Source organism: Cucurbita pepo, chromosome 2, assembly GCF_057944985.1.
Source record: "Cucurbita pepo subsp. pepo isolate OVF chromosome 2, ASM5794498v1, whole genome shotgun sequence".
In the NCBI taxonomy this organism is placed as follows: Eukaryota; Viridiplantae; Streptophyta; class Magnoliopsida; order Cucurbitales; family Cucurbitaceae; genus Cucurbita; species Cucurbita pepo.
In genome coordinates this window covers 14,271,066-14,296,587 of record NC_141799.1, presented here as the reverse complement: position 1 = coordinate 14,296,587, position 25,522 = coordinate 14,271,066, and the positions used below count along the sequence as shown (strand labels likewise).

General features: G+C 36.8%; 4 protein-coding genes, 1 non-coding gene and 1 pseudogene across 8 annotated transcripts; 2 read left to right on the top strand and 4 right to left on the bottom strand.

The window, feature by feature from the left end:
* Window positions 1–1,630: 1,630 nt before the first annotated feature.
* Window positions 1,631–2,781, bottom strand: LOC111788488 (uncharacterized). Its single transcript, XM_023668825.2, has one exon. The coding sequence runs from the start codon at window positions 2,631–2,633 to the stop codon at window positions 1,638–1,640; it is 996 nt and encodes a 331-aa protein (XP_023524593.2). The 5' UTR covers window positions 2,634–2,781; the 3' UTR covers window positions 1,631–1,637.
* A 4,508-nt stretch (window positions 2,782–7,289) lies between these two features.
* Window positions 7,290–7,599, bottom strand: LOC147793731 (small polypeptide DEVIL 2 pseudogene; annotated as a pseudogene).
* A 1,212-nt stretch (window positions 7,600–8,811) lies between these two features.
* TRNAL-UAA (transfer RNA leucine (anticodon UAA)) lies at window positions 8,812–8,894 on the bottom strand. The gene has a single exon. It is a non-coding gene; the product is annotated as a tRNA-Leu (tRNA).
* A 1,756-nt stretch (window positions 8,895–10,650) lies between these two features.
* LOC111789336 (transcription factor AS1-like) lies at window positions 10,651–12,277 on the bottom strand. Its single transcript, XM_023670069.2, has one exon. The coding sequence runs from the start codon at window positions 12,054–12,056 to the stop codon at window positions 10,896–10,898; it is 1,161 nt and encodes a 386-aa protein (XP_023525837.2). The 5' UTR covers window positions 12,057–12,277; the 3' UTR covers window positions 10,651–10,895.
* A 1,625-nt stretch (window positions 12,278–13,902) lies between these two features.
* Window positions 13,903–20,697, top strand: LOC111788836 (uncharacterized). 3 transcript variants are annotated; one of them, XM_087121435.1, is made up of 9 exons: window positions 13,905–14,993; window positions 15,036–15,123; window positions 16,156–16,449; window positions 16,963–17,091; window positions 17,216–17,296; window positions 19,223–19,276; window positions 19,357–19,430; window positions 19,507–19,557; window positions 20,248–20,697. In XM_087121435.1, the coding sequence occupies exons 1-6, from the start codon at window positions 14,223–14,225 to the stop codon at window positions 19,249–19,251; spliced, it is 1,392 nt and encodes a 463-aa protein (XP_086977561.1). In that variant the 5' UTR covers window positions 13,905–14,222; the 3' UTR covers window positions 19,252–19,276; window positions 19,357–19,430; window positions 19,507–19,557; window positions 20,248–20,697. The 3 variants fall into 3 exon arrangements, with proteins under 3 accessions (XP_086977562.1, XP_086977561.1, XP_086977560.1); XM_087121434.1 differs by having other exon boundaries at window positions 13,906–15,123; XM_087121436.1 differs by lacking the exons at window positions 16,963–17,091; window positions 17,216–17,296; window positions 19,223–19,276; ... (1 more) ...; window positions 19,507–19,557; window positions 20,248–20,697 and adding an exon at window positions 16,526–16,711 and having other exon boundaries at window positions 13,903–15,123.
* A 1,168-nt stretch (window positions 20,698–21,865) lies between these two features.
* LOC111787494 (uncharacterized) lies at window positions 21,866–24,823 on the top strand. Of its 2 annotated transcripts, XM_087121437.1 has the most exons (6): window positions 21,866–22,171; window positions 22,258–22,302; window positions 22,419–22,694; window positions 22,778–22,960; window positions 24,031–24,092; window positions 24,220–24,358. In XM_087121437.1, the coding sequence occupies exons 1-5, from the start codon at window positions 21,958–21,960 to the stop codon at window positions 24,072–24,074; spliced, it is 762 nt and encodes a 253-aa protein (XP_086977563.1). In that variant the 5' UTR covers window positions 21,866–21,957; the 3' UTR covers window positions 24,075–24,092; window positions 24,220–24,358. The 2 variants fall into 2 exon arrangements, with proteins under 2 accessions (XP_086977563.1, XP_023523237.2); XM_023667469.2 differs by lacking the exon at window positions 24,031–24,092 and having other exon boundaries at window positions 21,871–22,171; window positions 22,778–22,959; window positions 24,220–24,823.
* Window positions 24,824–25,522: the final 699 nt, after the last annotated feature.

The window sequence follows — 25,522 nt, the reverse complement described above, 5'->3', positions numbered from 1 at the left end:
GTTCAAGTCATGAAATTAACAATTACTGAGTTCATAAGTCACTCGCACTGTTCAGCTACAACAAACAATGAACACTACACTATTCAACTACAACAAGCAATGAGTACTTACAAACAAAAGTTGATTAATAACTTAATAACTCAAAAATTAAATCGTTTCACATCTAATTATCATGTTAAATATTAATTTTATTAACGGACGGGATTATGTTATAATAAAATAAAAGAGGAGGCTTAGTTGCAAGTCATTTCATAGAGGTAGGGGGTTAAATTGCAAGGTAGATGGGGCCTGGGTGTGGGTTCTAAGGGCTTTTCGGCCACATTATCGCTATTCCCCCACCCTACCCTTCCCCCCTCCCTACTCTCTGTTCCATTCAAATCACTCTTTTCTTTCTCTTCTTCTTTTCATTCCATTAATGATTCTCCCTTATTTCATTAATCCCATAATTCTCTACTAATCGCCTTTAATCTCCCTCTTATATACCTTAACACACTCTCCACATCCTTTGATTCAAACCCTCTTCTTTACCCACAAAATACATCATCTATTTGGAATGTTCTTCCTCAACTTTGTTCCACATCTATTCTGTTTAAGCTTCTAACTCAATTGATTCTGTGTTGTCATACGAAGTTTCATTTACACGATAACAAGAATTAGATTCCGTGATATGTCACGGTTAAATAGAGAAATGATGTGAGATCCCTGAGGGACGAAACATTCTTTGTAAGGGTGTGGAAACCTCTTCCTAATAGAAGCGTTTTAGAATCGTGAAGCTAATAACAATGTGTAACGGGCTAAAGCGCACCATATCTGCTAGCGGTGGGCTTGAATTTTTTTTTTTAACGATACATATAAACAAAACCCCTTGATTTAGTTTTATTTATTAATGATTGTGAACATGTCTAGATGTCAAAGATTCAAAAAGATTAGGTCAAAGGAAAGAACAAAACCATGATTCTAATTGAATCACTATCATTTCTAAACACTTAATCCAATAAACTTTTGTTCTAACAACTGAACTAACTCTTAGTGCATAAACATACAAACAAAAAGGGGACGCTATGTTGCTAATGTTTCATGTCAACCATTTTTTTTTTAATTTTTTTTTTTATTGTTACTTGTTCTTCATGATCTTCCAATCTTCTTAAATCTCTCTTACTTGCTTTATCTTAAGAAACAAACAAGATTTTCTAATGATCAATCTAAGTAATTAAGAACTTATACTCCTTCTTCAATGTTCATACCAACTCATCATTAATTTTGGCACATACAATGATATGTCACTAGCAATAAATTCAAAAGATCCCAACTCCATTGAAGATATGCAAGAGCCATACACAAATCAAAACATGATCTAATTATTTTAAGAAAGCAAGAAAAAACATCAACACCACCAGTCTTTACTTATTGTAATATAATAAATAAAAACATTCAAGTAGTAGTTCAAGATAAACCCATCTAAAATTAGCCATGTTTTGATCTTGTTTGCTGCATTTGATCCCTGATGTGTTCATAAGCGTTTGCAATAAGCTCTCAAATCCTGAAGAACAATTTGAGAAAAATCAAAACTTTTTAGGGGAAAAAGTGCAGAAATCTTAAGGCTTAGAGGGTTGAAATTAAATTACCTGAAGATCAATTTACTTGGGAAATGGATAATTGGGGTTGCTATTGCCCTCCCAATTTTGAGTTAAGTTTATAGGAATCCCATCAATGGAAATGAGGAGATTTCTCTGTGAAGAACCAGAAATAATGGAAGGCTTCCATTTCCTCTTGATCATGGAGGGTTCTTGGAAATACCCTTTTGAGGCCTTCATTTGATCCAAAAGCTTCCATTGAGAGGCTTCGGCATCGTTATCTTGGCACGATTTCATCTCATCGTCCTCGATGAACTTTTTTGCATAAAGTTTTCTCTTGTTCATGAACGAGGATTCCTCCATTGATAGATTTGAAGTTTCACCGCCATGAACGTCGATTTTCCCGTCGTCGTCATCGTCGTCATCCACTCGCTTCTTCTCCTTAGCCTTGGCTCTTGATTGTTTAGCAAGAAGATTAAAAACTTCAACTTTATTAGTCATTTCCTCTTCTTCTTCAACATCTGAAGCCAAAGACATTCTTCTAGCTCCTCCAACAACCTCAAAATTTCCATATTTGGTCCTTGAAAGCTCTTTAATTGCTTTTTTGGATTTGCTAAAAAGCCACTCTAGGGTTTTGCTTGCTTTGTCATACCCTAACATGTCTTGCAAATCAAAGAACTTACGAGCTATGTCAATGGACAATCTCACTCTCCGATCCCGTAAACCCTGAGCCGTGTAAATCTTGCTATGTCGGTCCTTCTTCCCCGTCCCCATTCTCGCCCCAGGAGCGCTCGGAATGTTGCCAAAAGCTTGAACGTTGCTCCCCGCCACCGCAAAATTGATCACCGCCTCCGGTGTTGTGGACGTCGAGAGGTGGCCAATCGGAAAATAGGGAGCCAAAAAAGAGACAGGATCTTGGTGGGGTTGATGGAAATTTAAAGTTGTGGGTGATGGCTCAGAGTTGAGAAGTGAAGGAATTGAGAGAGGGAGATTATAGGAAGCAGTGGAAGAAGAAGGAAAGTAAGGAAAAGGGTTGAGATTATAGCTTGAAGAGCCCATTTTTGTTCAAATTTTGAAGGATTTGGCAATGAAATGAAGCTCAAACACCTCTACCCATTAAAGATCTTATATTCTTCTTTGATTTGAGGTCAGATTTTTAGGTTTTGGAGTTGGAGAGAAAGGGAGGAATAGAGGACAGAAGTGGGTGGGTGTGGCTACGAGCAAAAAGAAAATGGGCCCTTAAACGTGGGAGATTGTCACTTCAACAAACCCTTCTATAAAACATTCATAGTTTCAGTTCTAAATTGCTAGGGTTTAGTTATAAATGTGTTAGGGATGTATAGCTCATCTCTCTCTCTCTATATATATATATATATACTCATTTCAATCACATAGATACCTTCAAAACATGAAGTGGGTATCAAAAAATGATGAGTTGAATAGCTATTGAATCTTAGGCTGTTGATCAGAAACCATTATGTCATGCTGAGTGAGTTAATAAAAAAAAGGCTTCTGAGTTGTTAGAGACTAGAAGAGAGCCCTGTAAATTAGTGTCATATTGCCCTTAACTTGTCCACATAGCTACTTCTAGAGATCCCTTCTAGGGCTGAATTTTTTTGGAACCAACAAAAGCTTAGATTTTAGGCTGTGAATTTGGATTTAAGTTGGTTAGTGTAACGGCCCAGATTCACCGTTAGCAAATATTGTCATCTTTGGGATTTTTCTTTCGGGCTTTTCCTCAAAGCTTTAAAACGTGTCTGGTAGAGGAAGGTTTTCACACCCTTATAAAACCAATGTGAGACATCACAGTTAACTTATTAGACTAGTTGAATTAAGGTTATGGAAAATTTTGGATTTTAGGGATAGAAATTGAAGTTGACCAAGTCAATGTCAACTAGGGATAGGTTAAAATAATCTTTGGGGCGAGTTTATTAATGTTGTAAATTAAGAGAAATGAAAAGAATTATTAAAATATTATGAGACTTATTGGACTCAGTTTTTTATTGCTACTAAGATATGATTGTACGACTGGAACGCCTTAGGGCTCGGTTGGGTGTCTATTGTTGCTTTGACGTTTATGTAATTGAGTGTTATGAGATGGGAATAAATGTATGCATATCATGTATGTTAATGAAGATGTTGATATACATAAACGATCTTCTATGTTGCATCATGTTAATAAATTGATACAGTTGCATATGAGATCTCGTACATTTGTGTACTCATAAAAGTCGTGTAACAGTGAATAAGTTCCCTTCGTTTATATAAGAATTGACTATATGAAAGTGATATACGTAAGGTCGATGTGCATGAACATGATGTTCATCTATGCACTAAAAGGCCTAGGGTGCGTAAAAGTAATACTCGCCTAACGTATTTGGTATACATGAAAGTGATGTACATGAAACCAAAGACGAAATAATCTTTAAAAAACCCGAACATGACAGTGAAAAGAAACCGTTTGATTAAGAAATCGTCGAATGTTTTGGAAAAGAAATCGTTATCAAATTATTTTTTGATATCGACTAAATGAAAATACATGGACGAGGTTTAAAAAGACATGTATTAGAGGATTTTGTTAAAGACAACAACATCATGTGTTGACAAGAAAGTTCCTCGGAGACAGCATGTACAACATGTAACATCCTTACCTGCTTAAACTTGACCTCTTATGACTATCACTCTGTAAAGATTGCAACATTAATAAAGTTTCTGCTGTTCTCTTTTGTGCCCCTCTGTCATGCTCTCTCCGCTCGACATGTGTCACCTGACAATATTCCAAAGAACCATGTCTACTCGTATATTTATTTTTACGATATTATTTAGAGATAATCGAATTGGAAATAGCTATGTTCTATGTCGACGAATAGACGTGTTTGCTCGTAATATCGAAACGTATTCATTTATTGTATCCAAATTTCTTAAGCCTCAAAGGTGTTACTCACTTGTTTATTGGTGGATCCAGCTAAATGAAGGACATGGTTGTTGATGAATTAAGATGAACCCTAGTTTGAATTAAATAGGTGCTTTTCTGGCATGACCAATTGATGAGACATGATAGGACCTCTGAACTCCCATTTGTGTACAAAATCATTGGGGCTCATTTTTACTTTGGAATTTGGAAAATGGGTTGGTTTCCAATTACCCATTTCCGGTTGCCATCCCGTCTTTTCATTCCTGCTTACAAAACACGATCCCATGTTAGTCAGGGAGTAGAACAAAACATTTTTTATAAATGTGTAAAAACTTCTTTCTAACAGATGCGTTTTAAAGTAGTGAGGCTGACGGTGATACGTAATGGGTCAAAGGGACAATACCTACTAACGATGAGCTTGACCTATTACAATATCTATCTTCCTTATTCGTAAGAGATCTCCAAGTCTCGTTTATGTGAAGTTCATAGGACAGTCAAGATGTCTATTTATCTCTTGAAGTGGGTAGGGAATAGTAGAGGGAGTGGAGAGAAATTTCTCTTTTCCGTTCCACTCGTGCCTTGTCCCACTTTCTACAAGTAGACGATCATTTGATTTCAGCTCATTATACTTTGTAAAACAAAGGGTCAAAATAATGAAGTTCGGGACATCTTAGAAATATTATTAACTATATACCTCAATATCTAGAATTTTAAGACTATGATCGTAACATTTTTCGTCGGGTGTTCGGTTAATTATGATGTTATGTTTTGAGAAGGAATCAAATATGAAGTTGTTGGTACAAAAGGTGACAAATATATGAGATGAAGAGGAAAACTATTCCAAAAAATGTGGCAAATTAAGAAATTTATTAAATATTCTTTTGACCATCTGCTCGCCTTTTTTGTCCACACCTTTTCCAACAATATTGTCTGGTCAAAGTCAAAAGTTAAATAATTCAATACAAAATAATAATAATAATAAAATGTAGAGAAGTTAAATAAATTATACATTTTAAACATGTTTACAACATTGTTTGAACCCAAATTTATTATAATTTTGATTATTTTTAGTGAACTTAGTTTTAAGTCATAACATTCTAAATAATTTTATTTTAAATTTATTACTTTGTATTTATTTAAAATTTTAATTTAAGTTAACGTCCTTCCTATTTCACTAATGATAAAGATATTTTAGAATTTTTTTAATTTAAAGTATTTCGAGGAATTTTGAAAGTTTAATAGTAATTAAAATTTAACAATATTTTTATTAATTTGGCGTTTTAAAATAATTGAAATATTGTATTAATTTTTTATAGTTTTAATAATGTGTCTTGGGCCATGTCCAATAGAGCCCATATTGATAGCTCAAAGCCCAAAAGTTAGCTAGAGCCCATATTGATAGCCCAAAGCCCAGATGAAAAGTTAGCACAGCCCATATTGATAACCCAAAGCCCAGATGAAAAGTTAGCTAGAGCCCATATTGATAGCCCAAAGCCCAGATGAAAAGTTAGCACAGCCCATATTGATAACCCAAAGCCCAGATGAAAAGTTAGCTAGAGCCCATATTGATAGCCCAAAGCCCAGATGAAAAGTTAGCACAGCCCATATTGATAACCCAAAGCCCAGATGAAAAGTTAGCTAGAGCCCATATTGATAGCCCAAAGCCCAGATGAAAAGTTAGCTAGAGCCCATATTGATAGCCCAAAGCCCAGATGAAAAGTTAGCTAGTATTTTATATTTATGAGTTTCAATCATATCATATATTTTTATGATAATAAGTCTTTAATTTACTAATAATCTTATTTTTTATTTTTTTATTAAATTGATTTTTAAGTTCGATCTTTCTCTCCTATTTAATTTTCGGTATTTAATTATTTATTTAACTTAAACCAAAATGAAAAAATTAAATTAAATTTATTTATTTTTGTTGATTTTTTTTCGTTGGGTAGAAAAGTAAACAGTACGGACACGGTAGGATAGAGATAGATCGCTAATTATTACGCACTTATTGCACGTGCGAGAGTGTTTTATTTCTTTAAATGTTGTGGGACCCACCTTATATTCACACGGTCAGTTTCGTTTAATGTTTTTTTTTTCATTATTGTTTTTAATTATTTCTTTTTTCTATTTGCAAATTAGATACAAATATATATATATATATATAATATAGATTAACTAAATTCACAATAATTTTGAGAAGTAACCTTTTTTAGCCTATAAAATAATTTTAAATCTTACAAATTCAATTCTATATCAACTACGTTCAAAGTCGGTAGAAAAATAAAATTTTGTAAGGTCGAGAATGATAATTAAAGAGGGTCATTTGAGACAAAGTGGTCGACCATTACGAGTGTCGTCAAGTTTGTGCCTTTTGATGTCGAATCCCATGACGTTTGAGGTCAACTCCCAAGAGTCCACATCATTAACCCTTGAGGCTAAACCCTACAAGAGTCGATCAAGAGCAGAACGGTCGAAGGTTAGATGATAGTTGAGAAGGCTAAGGCCTAAGTCTTGACTATGGTTAGTCAAGATGTAATTAAGAAATTATCTGACTAAGTGACAGTCCAACCTTTGCTTAACGTGTCGTGTCATGATAATTACAATTAAGTTATAGCACTCCGATAACATTTTATAAACTACCATATAACAATGATAAGTTACGATAAATTTGATCATGATAACTACGTTAAACGTGTTGAATATCGAGAATGTGGTGATCAATCCTTTAATAGAGCTAGATCATTTCATTGCCAAGAAGACAAAGATTATAAATAAGAGTTTGAAATCATTAGGCAAAATATCTAAAATGTGTCTCTGTTATTTACATTTGAAGGGATCAAAATAGAGAAAGAAGTAAAGCAAAATAAGAGTCAGTCGTGCCAGCAGAGGATCGTCACAGAGAAAGAAGTAAAGCAAAATAAGAGTCAGTCGTGGCAGCAGAGGATCATGACGATGCAGCTACGAATAATATAAAGTCTTCCCCTTTGTTGTCTAATATAACCTTGAAAGGATGATTTTGATATCTTCTTGCTCCTCTCTTCTCCGATGGTAGCATCTGCAAGTCTAGTGCTTCTACTCATCTTCTTCTTATACCCTTTTGATTAGCAAGCTTAAGGCTTCTGTGAAGTGAGGCAACAGGGGGAGGGGTCTCAATTTATAGAGAGAAAGGGAAAGGAAAGCCTGTGTTCTTCTCTCTCTCTTGGGGTTATGAAACAGCATTTATTTGGGGGATTCAACTACCATTGATTATTAAATTCTGGAGTGGAAAAAGAAGAAGAAGAAGACCACCAACAACAACAATGGTCTTGGGATCTGTGACGCCATTCATTTCTACAATTTTTGTATCCTATTTTACCAAATTTCTTATTATATTTATATACTAAGTTTAATTTGGATTCTATTTTAAATATAATGTAAGAAAACAAAGCTTATACACAAAACCCAAAAGAAAAAAAAAAAAAAAGTGCAATAAATTAATATGCTGTGAAGCTTAATCCACAACATAATCCCACGCATAATGTATGTGTTCCTCCCATTTTTTTTGTCTTTCCTAGTTGATTTAATTTTTTTTCTCGAAATTATAATTAATTCTTTAAATATGTAATGACCAATGTTTAGGATTCGAAATCCATATTGTACTAACAGTTTCGTGCGACATAGTCATGTTACTTACTATTTGTTTTTTAAGAGTGAAAGGCTATCCCACAAATTAACACGAGCTCTTTAACATGTATAACAATGAAGAATCTTTCATAAGAAGAACATCATACCAACATTATCGAATTACGAACATTTATTTAATTTAATGATAAAATAAATAAAAAAAATGTTTGAATATTTAATATATAATATAATATTCTGTTGTCCATGTATATAATAATTTAATCATAAAGCCACAAGACAACAATTGATGCTCAAAGTCCAAGTCAAATTTTTTAGAAGAGGAATGTATAGAGCAAAAAATAAGGGACTCTCATGCACGTGACAGCCACGTGAAGACCAAGGCAGTGCCCTTAATATGCTAGACAACCTTGGTTTTGGGTTCGACATGTCGTCTATATGTTCCCTAAATTCTTCCGATCATTTTTTTTAAAAGAGAATTAAATAAACTAAGAATATTTAAATCTCTAAATCATTTAGGATAATTACCATATCTTTGTCTTGGATTAACCAAAGATTTTTCTCGTATTAAATAAAAATGCTAATTAGCAAGTTCAATGAATTGGGTTTCTTAACATTTGGTCGAAAGATATATCAAATCTCTTAATAATAATTTCGAAGCATAATTAAAAGTTTTATAACTTGTGAAATTTAAAGTCAACATGCTGGCTATGGGGTTCGAACCCATGCGCACTTATGTGCAGAAGATCTTAAGTCTTCCCCCTTAACCTCTCGGGCAAACCAGCTAGTTTATATAAAAATATTAGAATACAAAGTACCCATATTGTACGTACCATTTTCAAATGTACTATACAGTCTTTGGTCTAAGATTTTAGTTTAATATTGTGGTTTTGATTCAAGTGTGGATTGAGTTAAATATAAGAAGTCAAGGATAAGAAGCTCGTAATTTAGAATCAATTGAGATTAGATGATTACTTGTTACATGTTAGCCATGTATTTTTTCTAAAATAGTACGTCATGGTCGTGTATGGTTGACGCTACGTGTGCTAGCCTTGTGTTTTGTTGGATGATGGAAGTCCTACGTCGGCTAATTTAGGGAATGATCATGAGTTTATAAGTGAGGAATACTAACTCTATTGGGATGAGGTCTTTTGGGAAAGCCCAAATCAAAGCCATGAGAGCTTATGCTCAGAGTGGACAATATCATACCATTGTGGAGAGTCGTGTTCGTTTAACATGGTATCAGAGCCATGCTCTAAACTTAGTTACTACCTCCTCGAAGGCAGTAAAAAATGACTAAGACTCCAAAGGAGTCGAGCCTCGATTATGGGGAGGCGCACTTTGTTCGAGGGGAGGTGTCGGATGATAAAAGTCCCACATCGGCTAATTTAGGGAATGATCATGGGTTTATAAGTGAGGAATACTAATTCTATTGGTATGAGGCATTTTGGGGAAGCCCAAAACAAAGCCATGAGAGTAGAGTCGTGTTCGTCTAACATGTTTGACGAGAATGTTTTGTGCATAGGAGCGGGATCATTATAGTCGTGAAATATTTGTACGTTTTTTCTTCTTCATCACTATACTTTTTAAAGTGGTGAACATGCTCGTGAAACATATGTATGAAATTGATACGTATTTCGGGTTTAAAGGTAGTCATCAAACCCAACGGATTTCTTTTATTTTTGTACATGGTATCCTCTCATGTATGGGCCTTAAGCCCAACTTCAAAAGTGTAATAAAAGCTCTCAAATCATTTTTTGTGAAACCATATTACATTTTATTTTGTTCATATTACATATCAATTTTATTTTGTTCATGTGTCTAAATTCATTTATGTCTATGTATTTCTCTTTTACTCGAGTGTCACAATCCAGAACAGAGGTCAAAAGTTTAATTCCGTTTAATAATTTACCAAAACTCATTTGACCTACAATATTTAATTTTATAGGCTCATAGAAATAAATTAGAACATAACTCAAGTGGTCCGAAAAGTTCAACTACGCTTTAATAATTTACCTCTAACCTACTATATCTAGCTTTGTAGGCTTAAATGAGTAAATTCCAACGTAACTAAGTCGAATTATTGCCCAGATCAAAGGTTAAAGGTTAACTTTCGCTCTAATAATTTACTAAGACTCATAAACTCTATCTCTAGTTTTGTAGGCTTCAATTTGAGCATAACTCAAGTCAAGTCATTACCTCGAGTAGAGGTTGAAAGTCAAGTTGTTCTCCCAACCAGAGGTTCGAAAGTTCAATTCTGCTCATAGTGTCAAGTCAAGATATTACCCCCCGAGTAGCGGTCAAAAGTCGAAGAGATCAGAGGTTCAATTCCGCTCGAAGCAGGTGGAAAACCCTCAAATGGTATGAAGGAAACAAAAATGAAGAGCTAGAATGGTTTTCCTGTTCTTCATCCAAAGTTTGGAGGCTACGAAAAACCTTATTTTATATTACAGCACAAAATAACGAATATCACATAGAATTCTTCTAAATTTTATTTTGATCAGTTAATAATTATCAGAACATAAACCAAAAAGAAAGAAAGAAACAGAAACATATATTTGGTTGAATAAATAAAAGCAAATTCAGAACAGTTTGTAGGGAGGTACCCTTTGGAACAGAGAGATGAGTTTTCATCTTTTATTGCTTTTTTTATCTTCCTCTGCTTATAATTGTTCCCAGCATAAACCAGTCTGTGTTAATAATCAGTACAGAGAGAAGAAACCAACCTGCATTTAACTCCACCGCCATTGACGGCCATTGAAGCGCGGCTCCATCCTCCAGCGGTTTCAATGGATCATATCCTTCGAATTCCCTGCAGCTACAACAACCAACCCTTGCCCCTGATTTCCAATTTGCTCCACAAGCTTCGTTAATTTCGTATGCTTGCTGCACCAGGCTTCCAGCAGCTTTGCCTCTTTGTTCTCTGCGTCTCTTCGCATAGCACTTACTTGCTCTCTGTAATCGCTTTCGATTCTTCCCAAATACGCCATTTCTTCCTCCCTCAACCTACGTATCTTCGCTTCCATCTCCTCCATTTTCTCTCGCTTCTTTCTCGCTTTCTCCGATTCCAGCTGTTGCTCTAATCGATTCAGTCGCCATGTCGCCTCCTTCTTGTGTTGAAGCCAACTCTGGCGCCCTTCTTCCAACTCCTTGCAGTATAGGACTAAGGCTCCCATCTGCTGAACCGGTAACAATCGGTTCATTTCCGAGTCGAGAACGACCGGTTCGGAGGGAGATAGCGTGAGACTCACCGATGGCGACGGCGTGGTCGACGAGGTGGAAGACGAAGCGGTGCTGGTGGAGTTGACGTTCATCCACAGAGGAAGGACGGTGGAAGACGACGTCGTAGAGTTAACGGATCCGAGCGAGAGGACCGGATCAGCGTCGGGGACGGGAAGACGAGGCATCACGTTGGCCAACGGCGGGGGAGGAGGAGGAGGAGATTGAAACGCGGCGGAGTAAAGCTTCGGCTGGACGTACTTCTCAGCGAAGGTTTCCAAAATATGATCGTACGGACCTTGTAGCGCCTTCTCCGGCGAGGAAACACCAGAGATCGAAAGATTCCCGTCGGAATTTTGGTAATCGCGCCTCTGCGTTAGGTTCTGCGCCTTCTGCAACTTCTTAAGTTGCTTCTCTTTAAAAACCTCCCACCACTTGCCGAGGCGCTTGGCCGTACGGCCGGGAACCTCGGCAGCGATCTTCTTCCACTTATTGCCGTACTTAGCCTGAAGAGAGATGACGAGAGTCTGCTCCTCAGGAGAAAGGGAGCCTTTCTTCAAGCCAGGTTTAAGGTAATTCTTCCAGCGCTCCAGACAGGATTTAGGATCGCGATGGAGAGGCTTCCCCATACGCTGAGAAATGAGATTCCATTCTTTAGGGCCATATTGCTTGACGTAGGCTCGTAGGAGTGCGTCTTCTTCCGGCTGCCAGCGCTGGCGGTCCTTCATTTCATCGCCACCATAGCTGCAGTGAGAATAAGCTCAAATGGCAGAGATGGAGACGGAGCTCATTGTAGAGAGAGAGAGAGAAATAGGTGAAGCTGAAGGAGGACGAAGGAGGATGATGATGCGTACTGTTGTTATTATGGAGCTCCGATGCTCTGCTGAAATCTATTCCAGACTCCACGCGCCTTTTTCAAAATTTTCACGCGCCTCTATTTGTCTCAATTCTCTCAAACTATGTGACAAATTTAAAGGTTTTATTTACGTTTTTTAACTTTTCCTCTAACTTTCTTACTTTATTTATTTTCTTTTGGTCCCAAATTTCTGCACATTCCTCTCATTTTATTTTTTATTTCTAGAAAAAAAAAATGAATATAAATTAGATAAAATACATAAATATTTTCCATAAAATTAAATTGTAATAATTATTTAACCAATTGAATTTTCTTTACTGATCTTACAATTTAATTCATTCATTTTAGTTTTATTTTATTTTAATATGCAAATTAATCAAATAAGTACACACACAAAAAAAAAACAAAGTAAAGAGTCTCTCTTTATTTTTTTTTTCTTCCATAATATTGTATTATTTATTTTCTCTGGGAAAATAATAAGATTAAGAATTAAAACAGGGCAAAAGTAATTATAATTCAACAATATCAAATTTTAATTAAATCAAATTAGCATAATTCATAATCCAACAATAAAAAAATATTGAAAAAAAATGAAATATATTAGAGTGAATAATTAAAATGGGCCCACAGTTTTTGGAATTCTGTCCTTTTTTTTTCTTATTTTTTTCAATTTGTTGTTATCGTAAACGTGAATAATGTAGAAACAACAAATGTTGTGGAAATTTCTAGTGCCAATTTATTTAGTTAATTTAAAAAATAAAAAATAGAAAATAAATTCTAATAATAATAATAATAGGGAAGGCGGTGGGGGGTGGGTGTCAGAGGAAGGTGGTGGGTATTGGTTTTGGAGCAGCGTGAGTGGTGTGGTGTGGTGTGGCAGATGATACACATACCCACTCAGAATCTCAGAACTGACTGGACAACACTCCCCCACCCCCCACTGCTTCAAAAAAATTTAAAACTCTATATTGAATTAATTTATTAACGGTGGGCTTGAACGGTTACACTAAAGAGATTGACAGGATCTACGTTAAGGGCTCCCTTATCCTCCCTACTAAGACCTTTTTCCCAAATTTATTTTATTTTATTTTACATGAAATTAAATTGTGAAATAATTTAATAATAAAAATGGAAATAAAATAAAAAAACCGGTCCGGTTGAGTTTGAATTGGGTTGGAACAAATAACAATACAACGCATTTTTCGGATCTGCACGAGAAGGCGTGCCCAGTCTCCACTGTCCCCACAGTGCTATAACCCTTACCCCTCCCTTTTCTCTCTCTGTATCTTCTGCTTTTCAATTTTTATATTTTTTTTATTTTATTTATGTATAAATATTTATTTGCTACATAATAAATCAATATTAATGAATCTTTTTATATTAATAATTAAATTTGAAACTTTATAATATTATTGGAATGCATATCAAAATGTTTGTTTTTAAATACTTTTTCAAAAGGAAACTTATTAAAGGTTTAGGAATGCAATTTGATAAAATAAAAAATTTGTTAAAAATTAATAAAACATGACAAATTTGGAGGCTGAAAAGTAAAATGATTATAATTAAATGTTTAATACCGTAGATTTAAATAGTTTATGAATTTATTATAAATTATTTTTATTTATTATAAATTTAGAGGTAAGTAAAAAAAAAAATATATTAAACAATAAAAAAGTAATTTTGGAGATTAAACTTCCATTAGTTATATTATACAGAGAAGGGTTTAGATGTATTGAAGTTTAATGGCTTGGTGTGTCGTTTCTCTTTCTTTACCTTCGTCTGCAACTAGAAATGGAAGAATCCCTTCAATTTTGACCACCCAATTGAAACTTTCGACTTCCGGGTCTTGCATTTCTCAATCGAACACTAACCAAGTGGAGCAGCCAAATCCCAAACCCAAACCCAAAGCCCTGAGTTAAGGTTTGTTAACCCAAATCAAAAGAATGCTTCCCTTGAATCTTGATCTTCTTCTTCTACAGCACCATCGATTCCTGTCTCTTTGAAAGGTTTTAAGCGTTTCTGGTGTTAAGATCCTCTAATGTTTGTTGTACAGGCCACCAAGCTTAGCCTCCCTAACCCTTCTCTCTCGTCCCCTCATATCACTTCCTTTCTCTTTGAACCCCATTCCCTTTCTCTTGCTCTAATGCACTCTGATTCTTCTTTCTCTCTCTACCCTTCATTTTCCCCTTTCTTTCTCTCCTCCCTTCCGTCCCCTCAACTGGTTGTGCCTTCTCCCTCTTCTTCTGCGGCCTTCGTTGTCCTTCGGAATTCTGATTCCAACTCTGATTCTAAAGTTCTGTTTGTGGTCTCTGGCCCCCATCAGGGCGGCTCTCGAATTCTCCTCCGGTTTTATGTTTTGGAGACTTGTAATTTGTTCAGGAGAGTTCGAGTTGTTTGCACGCAGAAGGATCTTCGATCTGATGATAAATTGGGTGTTTTGGTTAATTTGAGACATGGGCTTTCGGTTCGTTTAGCTGGGTCGGTCAATTTCTTCGCCATGTACTCTATTTCGAGCTCCAAGATATGGGTTTTTGCGGTGAAGATGGTGGCCGGCGGTGATGGTAGGGATGATGTGATGGATTTGAAATTGATGAGGTGTGCTGTGATTGACTGCTGCAAACCCATTTGGTCGATTAGCATTTCTTTTGGGTATTTGCTTTTGGGGGAAGATAATGGAGTTAGGGTTCTTAATTTGAGGCCTTTTGTGAGAGGGCGCGGTCGAAAAGTTAGAAATCTGAATGCCAAACGTGAAGTTCAGAAGTCATTTTTGCCTCATGGAGAAGTTTATGGAACTTCTGGTGGTACCGACTTGAATGGTGGTTCCCTTTTTGTTGGCAACAATGGACTCAACGAACATGCCAGTAAAAGTGATGATGCTCAAAGTTCAGCGATTTGCAATGGATCCTTGGATGGGAAGTTGGACAAACATTTTGATTCTGGTGAGTTTAGAAATCTATATGACTTATTTTCTTTATTAGCCATATTGGTCGTGTATCCTGGAATTTGAAACTTCAGCTAATACTCTGTTGATTTTTTATTCGTTCTGAAAGTTTAATCACAAGTTTAATCCCGGGAGCGTTCGCTGTGCGTAAGAGTAATTCAAACACTAGGAGAATCCGTGATTATCGTATGTTAACAATGATTTCTTTGTAGGAATTTATCCTTGAACTTAAATTGTGGTAGGAGTTTGTTGAGTCTGTGGTCACAGATTGAAAATAATTTATCAGCTGAAGTTTGAGACTGAGCGATAAAAGTTTGAGGAGTTTGGAACAATGCTTTATTCGAAGTGTATGCTTTTAGTAACGACAGGAGTGTCCAAGAAAGCTTGCTTCATTATAAATGAAGGAGACGGGAGAAATCTATCGAGTTGGTATCGAGTTGCTGCATTGGTGTAGGGGAGGTTGAATTGAAACAATATCTAACTTCGAGATTTCTGCCAATTATAATGTGAAGCTCAATGATCCATGGGATATGAAATAAAGCCTTCCTTGTTGGGTATCGCAGATAGACGTATCGTTTTTTTTAGCTGATTCATTATGGATGGATACACGCAACATTTCTTTAACTGTGGCCAGCTACCTGATTTGCACTCAAATACTTTTCATGACAACAACATATGTTTGATCTATTATATTAGCTAACGACTTGTTTTTTAGGTTTTCCTTCTATGGCCCAGACATGGGTGCTGAAGGTGCCGTCCTTTGGTTTATTTCATAAGGATGCCTCTAGATGGTAAATTACTGATTGTTGAAGAGGTTTAACTTGGATAGTTCATTCATATCCAAAAAAAAACTTGGACAGTTCACCTATTTTCCACTTGAAACGAAATCCTTAGCTGGAGTGACGATCTTTGTTTTTCAATGTCTATTATATTATTATTATTGCTATAATTTCTGGATCTCGTTCATGCCAAAACATTGTAGTTGTCAAGTTGTTGGCATATGCCTCTGATCGTGTATTTTTAATCGCAGTGAGAGCAAGATCTGTAAAATTGAGACAAGATTCGAGCGAAGGAGGACTATATTTTGTGGCGCTGAAGGGCAGAGGAATTGAAGATCTGAGATCTGCAAAAATGATGCCATTAAAGGCATTATCAATTCAAGCACTTTCTCCCAGGAAAATCTTAATCCTGGACTCTGTTGGTGATTTACATCTGTTGCACCTTGCTAGTAGTGCTAATGGATCAGATTTTTCGTACAACATTCGACCATTGCCTCATCTAATGAAAGTTCAAACGCTGACCAGCGTTCCTGATACATCCATAAGTATGCTTGTCCGAATTCTTTGTTCTATATGTTTCTTCTCTTTGCTACCTTTTCAAAGGATTCTCCTTGTTTTTAGTCATTCTATTAGGTGCTTGAAAGAGAGAAAAAATATACTGGAAGGTTGGCCAAAGTTGTTTGTACAAGTGTGAGCCTCGGAGGAACCCCAAGATGCCCAATTTGATTGGGCCACTATGTTGCATTCTCTGTAGGCAGGTGTCGAAGGACGTCGATCATATCCTATGGAGCTGTAATTTACCCGATGCTGTTTAGAGCAAACAACGAGTTCGGCTTGAGTTTGAATAGACATAGGGGTTTCAAAGAGATGATTGAGAAGTTTAGTCTCTACCCTCCATTCCCGAGAAAGAAAGGTTTCCGTGGCAGGCTACGGAGTGTGTTGTTTTATGGGGCCTGCGAAGGGAAAAGAATAATAGAGTCTTTTGAGGGCTTGAGAGGTGTTAGGCTTGTTGCTATTTCACAACTCTCAGAACTAATAGAAATATAATACTTTTGCAGGGAATCAAACTGTCTGGCTATCTGACAAGCAACATTCAGTTCATATGATGATGATACCTGATGTTGATTCTGATGTCACTGAAAATAGGGGAAATGAGAGCGAGGAAGTCCCGATGAAAAAAATATCAGGTCTCTATCGATGCAGATGTTTCGGGTTATAACTTATTGGTCTGAATAATATTTGTATTATCAAGAACTAGGAATTGCGTATATGCTCAACTTAGTCCCAACTTTGGGTTGTTTTCATTGCCAGATATGCAAGTTATATTTGCTGGTGAAAAGATTCAAGATATAACATCCTTGAGCACGAATGCTGTTTTAATTCTTGGACAAGGTAATTTCTTGTTATTCGTATCGAAATTCCTGCAAACACTTCGTTGTTGTATGTGAAAAAATTGATTTATGCTGCATGCTATCATTGCTTGTGTTTTAAAGATTATGTTGCAAATGGAACTACCCTGGCTGCTATTTTGAGTGCCTGTAGTGTTTGATTGGCTGCCAAACACCATTTTATTTTTTAAAGTACTTTCTGGATATTCGAAAAAGGATCCCAAATGCACTACTAATTTGGATTTGGTCTAATCAATATAGAGAGACTTTTATCCAGTTTAACCATGGGTTGTAGGTTCAAAACGTGGAGGCTCGGGGACATGAAAAACTTTGTGCGCATCCTAGTTACGTCATATATGTTTTTAGGGTCAACTGGTTGTTCCCCTTCGCCTTTTCTAATCCAATGATCAATCAAAGGTTGGAGAGCTTTCTTTTAGGGCTCTACTATTATATTTCTCTAATTGTAACTCCAGCCACGTACTCCGTAAATAGGACTGCTGGTTGTAATCAAATGGTGATGATTTCTAATGAAATTTAATCGTTGAGAAACTAAGTAGCATCTTAGGTAGAGCTATGGCTTTCTCCTCATGTAACAGCCCAAGCCTACCGCTAATGGATATTGTCTGCTTTGACCTATTACGTATCACCGTCAGCCTCACGGTTTTAAAACGTGTATGCTAGGGAGAGGTTTCCACACCCTTATAAAGAATGCTTCGTTCTCCTCTCCAACCGATGTGAGATCTCACAATCTACCCTCCTTCGGGGCCTATCGTCCTAGTTGGCACTCAATCCCTTCTCTAATCGATGTGATACCCCCCAATTCCACCCCCCTTCAGGGCCTGGTGTCCTTGCTAGCACACTGCCTCGTGTCCACCCCCTTTTGGGGCTCAGCCTCCTCGCTGGCACATCGCCCGGTGTGACTCTGATACCAATAGCTTAAGCCCACCGCTAATAGATATTATCCGCTTTGACCCATTGTGTATTGCCGTCTGTGGGATCTCACAATCCACCCTCTTTTGGGGCCCAGTGTCCTAACTGACACTCGTTCCCTTCTCCAATTGATGTGAGACACCCAATCCACCCTCCCCTTCGCAGCCTAGTGTCCTTGCTGGCACACCGCCTAGTGTCCACCCCCTTTCAGGGCTCAGCCTCCTCGCTGGCACATCGCCTGGTGTGGCTCTGATACCATTTGCAACGGCCCAAACCCACCACTAGCAGATATTGTCCTCTTTGGGCTTCCCCTCAAGGATCTTAAGACGCATCTACTAGGGAGAGGTTTCCACACCCTTATAAAGAATACTTTGTTCTCCTCCCCAACCAATGTGGAATCTCACACCTCAAAAAAGTGATCAAAGTTGCTTCTACTGTTGGAGGTTTCAAGTGATAATTAGACCCTCAGCTGTGCATCCTCTTTATATGGAGACGGTTAGGGAAATCAAGGTGTGTTCTAAGGTTAGGACGAGAAGATTATTACTATAAACAATTAGGTAAATCTAGAAAGATTAGGCAAAGGATAGGTGCTACTTTGGCCAGCTATAAAAACGAAAAGGAACGAGAGAGGCGATATTTGTGCTAGGGCTTGCTTCGTTGGCTTTTTTTGACCTTGTATTGCTTATAGCTTCAGGTTGGAATGCTGTCCCCAAAGTCATGTGAATTGCCACCAATTAAAATTTCCCTATAATTGAATCGTACACATGTTAGCCTGTAAAACTCGACAATAATATCCTGTATTCTTATATACAAATAAAGAAAAGAAAGAAATGAAAAAAGGACGAGGGAAGTCGAACATAAATTATAGAAAAAAAAAAGTTGGATGATAAAAGGAAAAATACTGCGGCCAAGGAACATTATATACTTTTCAAATTTTATTCTTTGTTCTTTATCGTGGCATTTTCTTCTCTTGTTAACAATGTTCATTTCTGTTAAGCAGGCAGCTTATATGCGTATACAATTTCCTGAAGTTTCCTCGGTGCCATTTTTAAGGGTAAGCAGCTTCTTATCGTGTCGCACGTTTCCTCATGCATGCGCTTGAATGTTCATTTTTTCGTTCTTGGTTATTTGTAGGACATTTTTCATTCAAGGCTGTGTTAGATGATCTCGTCCAGAGTGGTGGCTTCTTGGCTTCATGTTGTGCTCAAGTAAGAAACTGACCTATTCTACAAGTTAGTTCATGGTGGCTTCTTGGTTCCTAATTATTGTGTTACTGTACTGCAGTTTTCTCACTTGTCCATGGTGAATAAGATTCAAGAAGACCGCTCTGAATAGGTATGTTTTTATTGTTATTCAGTTTTTTATTATTAAGAAATTGGTTGGAGAGGGGAACGAAGCGCCCTTTATAAGGTGTGGAAACCTCTTCCTAAGAGATGCGTTTTAAAATCGTGAGGCTGACGGCGATACGTAACTGGCCAAAATGGACAATATCTGTTAGCGGTGGGCTTGGGCTTGGCCTGTTACAAATGGTATCAGAGCCAGACACTAGGCGGTGTACTAGCTTGGATGCTGGCTCCCAAGAAAGGTGGATTGTGAGATCCTACATTGGTTGGAGAGGGGATGAAGCATCGTTTATAAGTGTGTGGAAACCTCTCTCTAAGAGATGCATTTTAAAACCGTGAGGCTGACGGCGATATGTAATGGGCCAAAACGGACAATATCTGTTAGCAGTGGTTTACTTGTAAAACTGATAGGGCCTTTTATCTGTTTATTTTCATATCATTTTTTGTGTTTTTGACGCCATTGGTGGTTTATAACATGTTCTGAACATCTGTGTATCGTAATGAAGTTCTCGTAGCTCAGTTTTCTTTGAAAGGACTGGATCTATTCTGCTTCGAGAGACGATTTCACTGAATTAATCTTACTTATGCTTCTATATACGTTCACAATCTTCCAGACTTATTTTGCATCAAGAGTATCTAATATTATTATTTGTCTGATTGAGATCTGTGGTCTATGGCACAGGACAATGCTTGGGAATATTCTTTTATGAAGTTCTGAAATTCTGAATATGGAAGTCTTTCAACCCAATAGGGAATAATGCACATGTGATGGAAGTCTTTCAACAGAATAGAGCCACCCCCTCTGCTTAGCCTTGGCCTTGCATCCATGAGCTGCAAGACAAGTTTGGGGCCAAGAAACAAGCATGCTAGCCATTGGTACGTCTGTTTCGTTGCATCTTGGTTCAACTCGCAGACAGAATATCGTATATTTATTCAATCCGCTATCATGAAAGATACAACACAACAGAGACCTTGAGCTGGATTTAGTGTTGCAAGATGAATATCATAATTGCATGAAACCTTCATAACTCGCAACATTCTAGTTTGAATCTATATATGCATCTACGACTCGTTCTCATTCGGGAATGTAGCTGTTCTTTTCTTTTTCATCAGATGAACACATTTTCTCTCAGAGATGACTGTTTTGAGAACTTTTTACTGTGTTTAGACTTCTAAATCTGCATTTGTTTGTTCATCATTCAAATTTTTGTTACAGTTCTATGAGTTCCTCAGCCAAATGAAGTGAAAGTTGTTTGTGTGAAGGGCAATGGAAGCCCATAGCCAGCCCCAGAACAGAGCCTCTGTTTTTCATGGGATTGCATTTAGATGAGACAGAATTGATGGGTATGATGAGTCCCCAACAGTTGGGACCCTCCCACGCCCATAATTGAAACCCGTCACTGTCATTACAATGTTGATAGCTTCCATCACATGTGCGCATGCCATTTTCGTCCCTTCATCCACTCCTTTTTGCTCATACAACTCAAAGAAAACTACTTCACACTCCTATCTTTTTCCCACCCATATCTTCTCATGGAAGACAGTGATTACTGATTAGACATGAGGATGAGGAGAATATTATTTGTTTTTCTCTTTTTCTAACGGTTTAATCTCGACCATGTCTACCAAACATTGGAGATCGACACCATTTCGCCACACAATGTTTACTTTAAAGTGGCATTGTTCTTATATCAATGCATGTGACTAAGTTGAGTGGTTTCATCATGACTCATAACACTATCATGTGACTACAACATGACGTTATGATTGCATCATCGTGTCCAATCTCTTGAATGATCAAATGCGATTGTATTCTCTTGCATAATGCATGGCTCAAAAATTCTTATGACACGAGATTACCTCTTAAATTCATGTTCTTTTATATATATATATATATATATATAGACACACAAACACGACACTAAGGTGAATGCATATGAAAACATATCATATCATCATGATGTGGAGATGATCTTCACTCTTAAAAGTAAGGAGTAAATAACATGATCATATCGCAGGAGTGCAAGAGAATGTCGGGGTACCTTCCTTTTTGGTGGCTTATAAACTCTAAAGTGATGAGTCTTTTACTTGGAGCAATTTAACATCGGGGTTGGGTGACATCTTAAAATTTTTCTTAGAATACATATAAGTGAGTATATATATATATATATCAGTTTTAGTGGATTAATTATATATTTTTCTCTAAAAAGAATAAATAAAGATTATTTGAATTTCTATACATACTGACGTGGAAAAAACAAAAAGAAAAATATTTAAATTTCAAATTGAAGAAATAAAAAGAAAAACAGTGGCCATTCCCAAAGCACAAAGCATTTGAGTAGTGAAAAGTTTGAAGGTCTGGTAAATTTGTTAAGCTCAAAATTCCACTTCCATGGAGCAACCTCCATTCATTTCTCACCGGCGAGACGAACCGGAGTTCAACCTCCGTGAATGGGCAGCAAAGGCTAAAATTGGCCGCGACCCCGCCATTTCCAGGCGATTCTCCGGGTCCTACATCAGAAGCTTTCGAGAAGACGCGAGGTCGTTTCGATCAAATGTCACCACCGTCACTAGCACCGCCTCCTCTCCTGGATACGCTTTCGGAGGTTTTTGTTTTCTTTTTCTCTCTGTGGAGTTTTGATTCTTGCTATGGATTCCTCTGTTCTTTAACTTATCTGGGGTCTGTTTGCAGACGAAATTGACCCTGCTACTTATTCGTTCACTAATGCTATCAAGGGTGAGTTTATTTGGATTCGGATTTTACTTTTCCCACAAGGTGTTCTTGAAAATGCGTGTTGTGGAAATTAGAGTTTTGAGGTTGTTTTTTGTGATTGGGTGCTGCTTCTTGTGCAGCACTGCAAGCCAGGTCGCTTAACAGTTGGGAATGCTTTTCTCTTGATGGGTTTACTTTGAATTCGAAGTGGAATGAAGCCGAGAAGTATATATGTAATCCACTTTCTGGGGAAGTACCCATGGAGTGTTTGTCTGCAAAATCGCTTAGTGGGAGGTCATTCAAGAACTTAGCGAACAGAATTGCCATATCTGCTCCTTTAGTTTATTCCAGTCATTCACAAATTGAAACAAAGCCATATTCTATTTCACAATTAGTTCAGAAACTCCCAATTCCAGGTCGAATCATCTGTGTTCTTTAGAATTTCGAGTTCGATCGAATTTGGGATTGGAAAATTTTGAATTCCTGTTGTGATTTTCAGAGAACAAAGTGGAAGCCAATGGCATGACCAGAGATGTGGGAACTCAAAGCACACCACCAGTCGTTGGTTCAAACAGTCCTAGTCCTGCTTCCACGCCTCCTATCATGGAGAGAGCATTAAAGAGATGCGAATTAGAAGAAGACTCGCCTAATTCCAATTCTAAAAGTACTCCCGAGACAGAGGTATGCCACCTCCCATCTTTCATAGGCTATAGCTTTGTTATATTCGTCTGATGCTTTTAGTTTGATTTCAACAATGTCTAAATGGAAAATTTGAAAGGAGTTCTTAAATTAACCATTGAGAGGATAGGTTATGATTCATATAATGTTTATAAATATAGTTTTAACACACTGATAAGCTCAAAGTTAACACGGCAGCCAACAAATGAGTTGTTATTGATGTTAATTTTTCAGAATGAGACTTAGTTTTAGTGAACGTTCGAAACAATTTGGCTTGGGATCCCAACATTATGGCCTTTGTCCATAGCTTGAGAGAAAAGCTTAATGCAAAATTGAACTGTCAGCCTAACCCTCAAAGAATATAATCTACAAGAAGAAACAAATGGATCATAAGTGAAGTTCAGCTTTCTCAGACATAGAAGCTTTCTCTCCAATCTATTTCCCTCTAAGGATGAGCCAACCAAATCAGGATTGTCCCCATACATGTCATGAAACAGAGTGCTATAACCATCCAAGGTGGGGGACTGTTTTTGTTAGCCACAAGTTGTTATGTTTTGGTCCCTTTTTTATACTATTTTTTTCCTCATATTGGCCTACTTTCCAGCTCGTACGGTTGTGATTGTCTCTATACCATGGAAACATATTTTTCTAGAAAATAAAGTGATAATATCAGATGTCAGAAAACCCAGCCTTAAGTTTCAGAAGCAAACAGAAAGTTCAATTCTTGGTGTTAGAGAGATTTGTCTCAACACTTGAATTACTGCAGAAATTTCAAATTTCCCTCCTTGAAATACGTATCTGTTCGTTTTCGTTCTTCGGTGTCTATTTCATTTTCTTTCCGTCTACCTTAGGGGGGGACCCTCAAAATTCTCCTGTTCATACATATTCCTTTGTTTTTACATCAAGATCTCGAGCTGTATTAATATTTCTCATTGAAAACGCTGTTGTAGATCTTCTTTATTTCATGTATATTCCCTTATGTTGAGCATTATCGGGAGGGAGTCCCACATTAAGGAGATGATCATGAGTTTATAAGTAAGAAATACATCTCCATTTGTATGAAACATTTTCGGGAATCCAAAAGCAAAACCATGAGAGCTAATGCTCAAAGTGGATAATATCATACCATTGTGGAGGTCCGTGGTTCCTAACACCTTAAGTGGTCCATTAAGCAACAATAAGGGTATTACCCGAATGAGCATCCAGGCCTTAAAAGCCTTTTTAGATGACACTGATATAAAAAGCAACGTTATCTGAATGCAGGTGATAAGAAGAGAATTGAATGAGGAGAGAGCAAAAGAAGAAGAAAAGGAAGTAGTACATAGAGAAACAATAGCAGAAGAGAAGTTCAAGCAAGGAGGATGCTTGTCATGGATGATGAAGAAGAAGAAACAGAAAGAAGAAGAGAGATCAAGAAGAAAGAGGTTAATTTGTCATCTAAAACTCAAAGGTTGTTGAAAAAACAGTGTGAAAAAGCTAAGAACAAATTAAAAAACATGGAAAAGCAGAGATTTGGATTATGTGTTAATGCAGCAAAATGGAAGAACAGGGGCAGGTGAGAATGTGGGTTGGTATTGGAGATGATGAGAGGGGTGGGTATCATAAAGGATTGTGTGTTGTGTTGGTGTTAGTGGTCCTATTTGCCAGTGCCCCTCGGCCATTTCATAATCTGTTCTTTGTGGCTTCACGTGCATGCTTTTGTCTTTGTGTTCCTGAATAGTGTAAGGTAAGGGCTCCAAAGGGCCTCCCCTTTTTGTTTTGAACTTTCAAATCTCTCCCTCTCTCATAGTTATTATTTTGACCTTTGTTGTAGAATTTTTATACTGTGTTTAACAAAAATGAATGTGGATACTACTACTTGAACTTCTGTCTCTACTTTCATGGATACCGCGTCGTTTAGAATCTAAGTTTGAATAATGCTATAATAAACTCTTATGTTACAAAGTTGAGGACTGACTTCCTAGAAAGATAGGATTAGGCAATTCTGCTGGAGAAGCCACTAGCACCCGACTTATCAAAATGTCTCGGAAGTAAGTAGCTCGAGGAGAAGAGGATAGACTTAGGCAATGGAATTGACAAAAAAAAAAAAAAAAAAAAAAAAAAAAAAAAAAAAAACTCTTTTTTCTCTAAACAACTTGACTTTCGAAATTTTTTTCAATGTTTTGATCCTTCTTCTTGTTCTTACCGTCCCAACTTGAGAGCGAGGCAAGTTGGGAAGAGGTTGAAACTGACGATTCAAAAGTACAAGTTAATTTCTATTTTAAATTATTAAATTCAAGAAAACTCTCAACTTTTACTCGTGAGCATCGATGAGTGAGTGGATTTTAATAACTTTTAATTTTATCGATTTAAAATGTGAACGTACAGGGTATGATATAATTATAAGAATATTCGTTCTTTAAATTTTGAATTATAATAATTATTCAACTTAATCGCTTAAATGAATGAAATTTTAGGCTTGGGCTCATTTTTTTTTTATTTTTTTTTATTTTTAATTTACATAAAATTAATAGCGTCAACGAAATAGATGATGAAAGGGCTTTGCTTGCCTTAACCAATATTATAT

What these genes read in the sequence shown, in the direction of transcription:
- LOC111788488 (XM_023668825.2), bottom strand. Translation starts at nt 2,633, where the DNA reads ATGGGCTCTTCAAGCTATAATCTCAACCCTTTTCCTTACTTTCCTTCT.
- LOC111789336 (XM_023670069.2), bottom strand. Translation starts at nt 12,056, where the DNA reads ATGAAGGACCGCCAGCGCTGGCAGCCGGAAGAAGACGCACTCCTACGA.
- LOC111788836 (XM_087121434.1), top strand. Translation starts at nt 14,223, where the DNA reads ATGTTTGTTGTACAGGCCACCAAGCTTAGCCTCCCTAACCCTTCTCTC. An exon ending in CCCGATGAAAAAAATATCAG is followed by an intron (nt 17,092 to 17,215) that starts GTCTCTATCGAT and finishes TTTCATTGCCAG; the next exon opens with ATATGCAAGTTATATTTGCT. An exon ending in TGTTTTAATTCTTGGACAAG is followed by an intron (nt 17,297 to 19,222) that starts GTAATTTCTTGT and finishes TCTGTTAAGCAG; the next exon opens with GCAGCTTATATGCGTATACA.
- LOC111787494 (XM_023667469.2), top strand. Translation starts at nt 21,958, where the DNA reads ATGGAGCAACCTCCATTCATTTCTCACCGGCGAGACGAACCGGAGTTC. An exon ending in TCCTGGATACGCTTTCGGAG is followed by an intron (nt 22,172 to 22,257) that starts GTTTTTGTTTTC and finishes GTCTGTTTGCAG; the next exon opens with ACGAAATTGACCCTGCTACT. An exon ending in TCAGAAACTCCCAATTCCAG is followed by an intron (nt 22,695 to 22,777) that starts GTCGAATCATCT and finishes TGTGATTTTCAG; the next exon opens with AGAACAAAGTGGAAGCCAAT.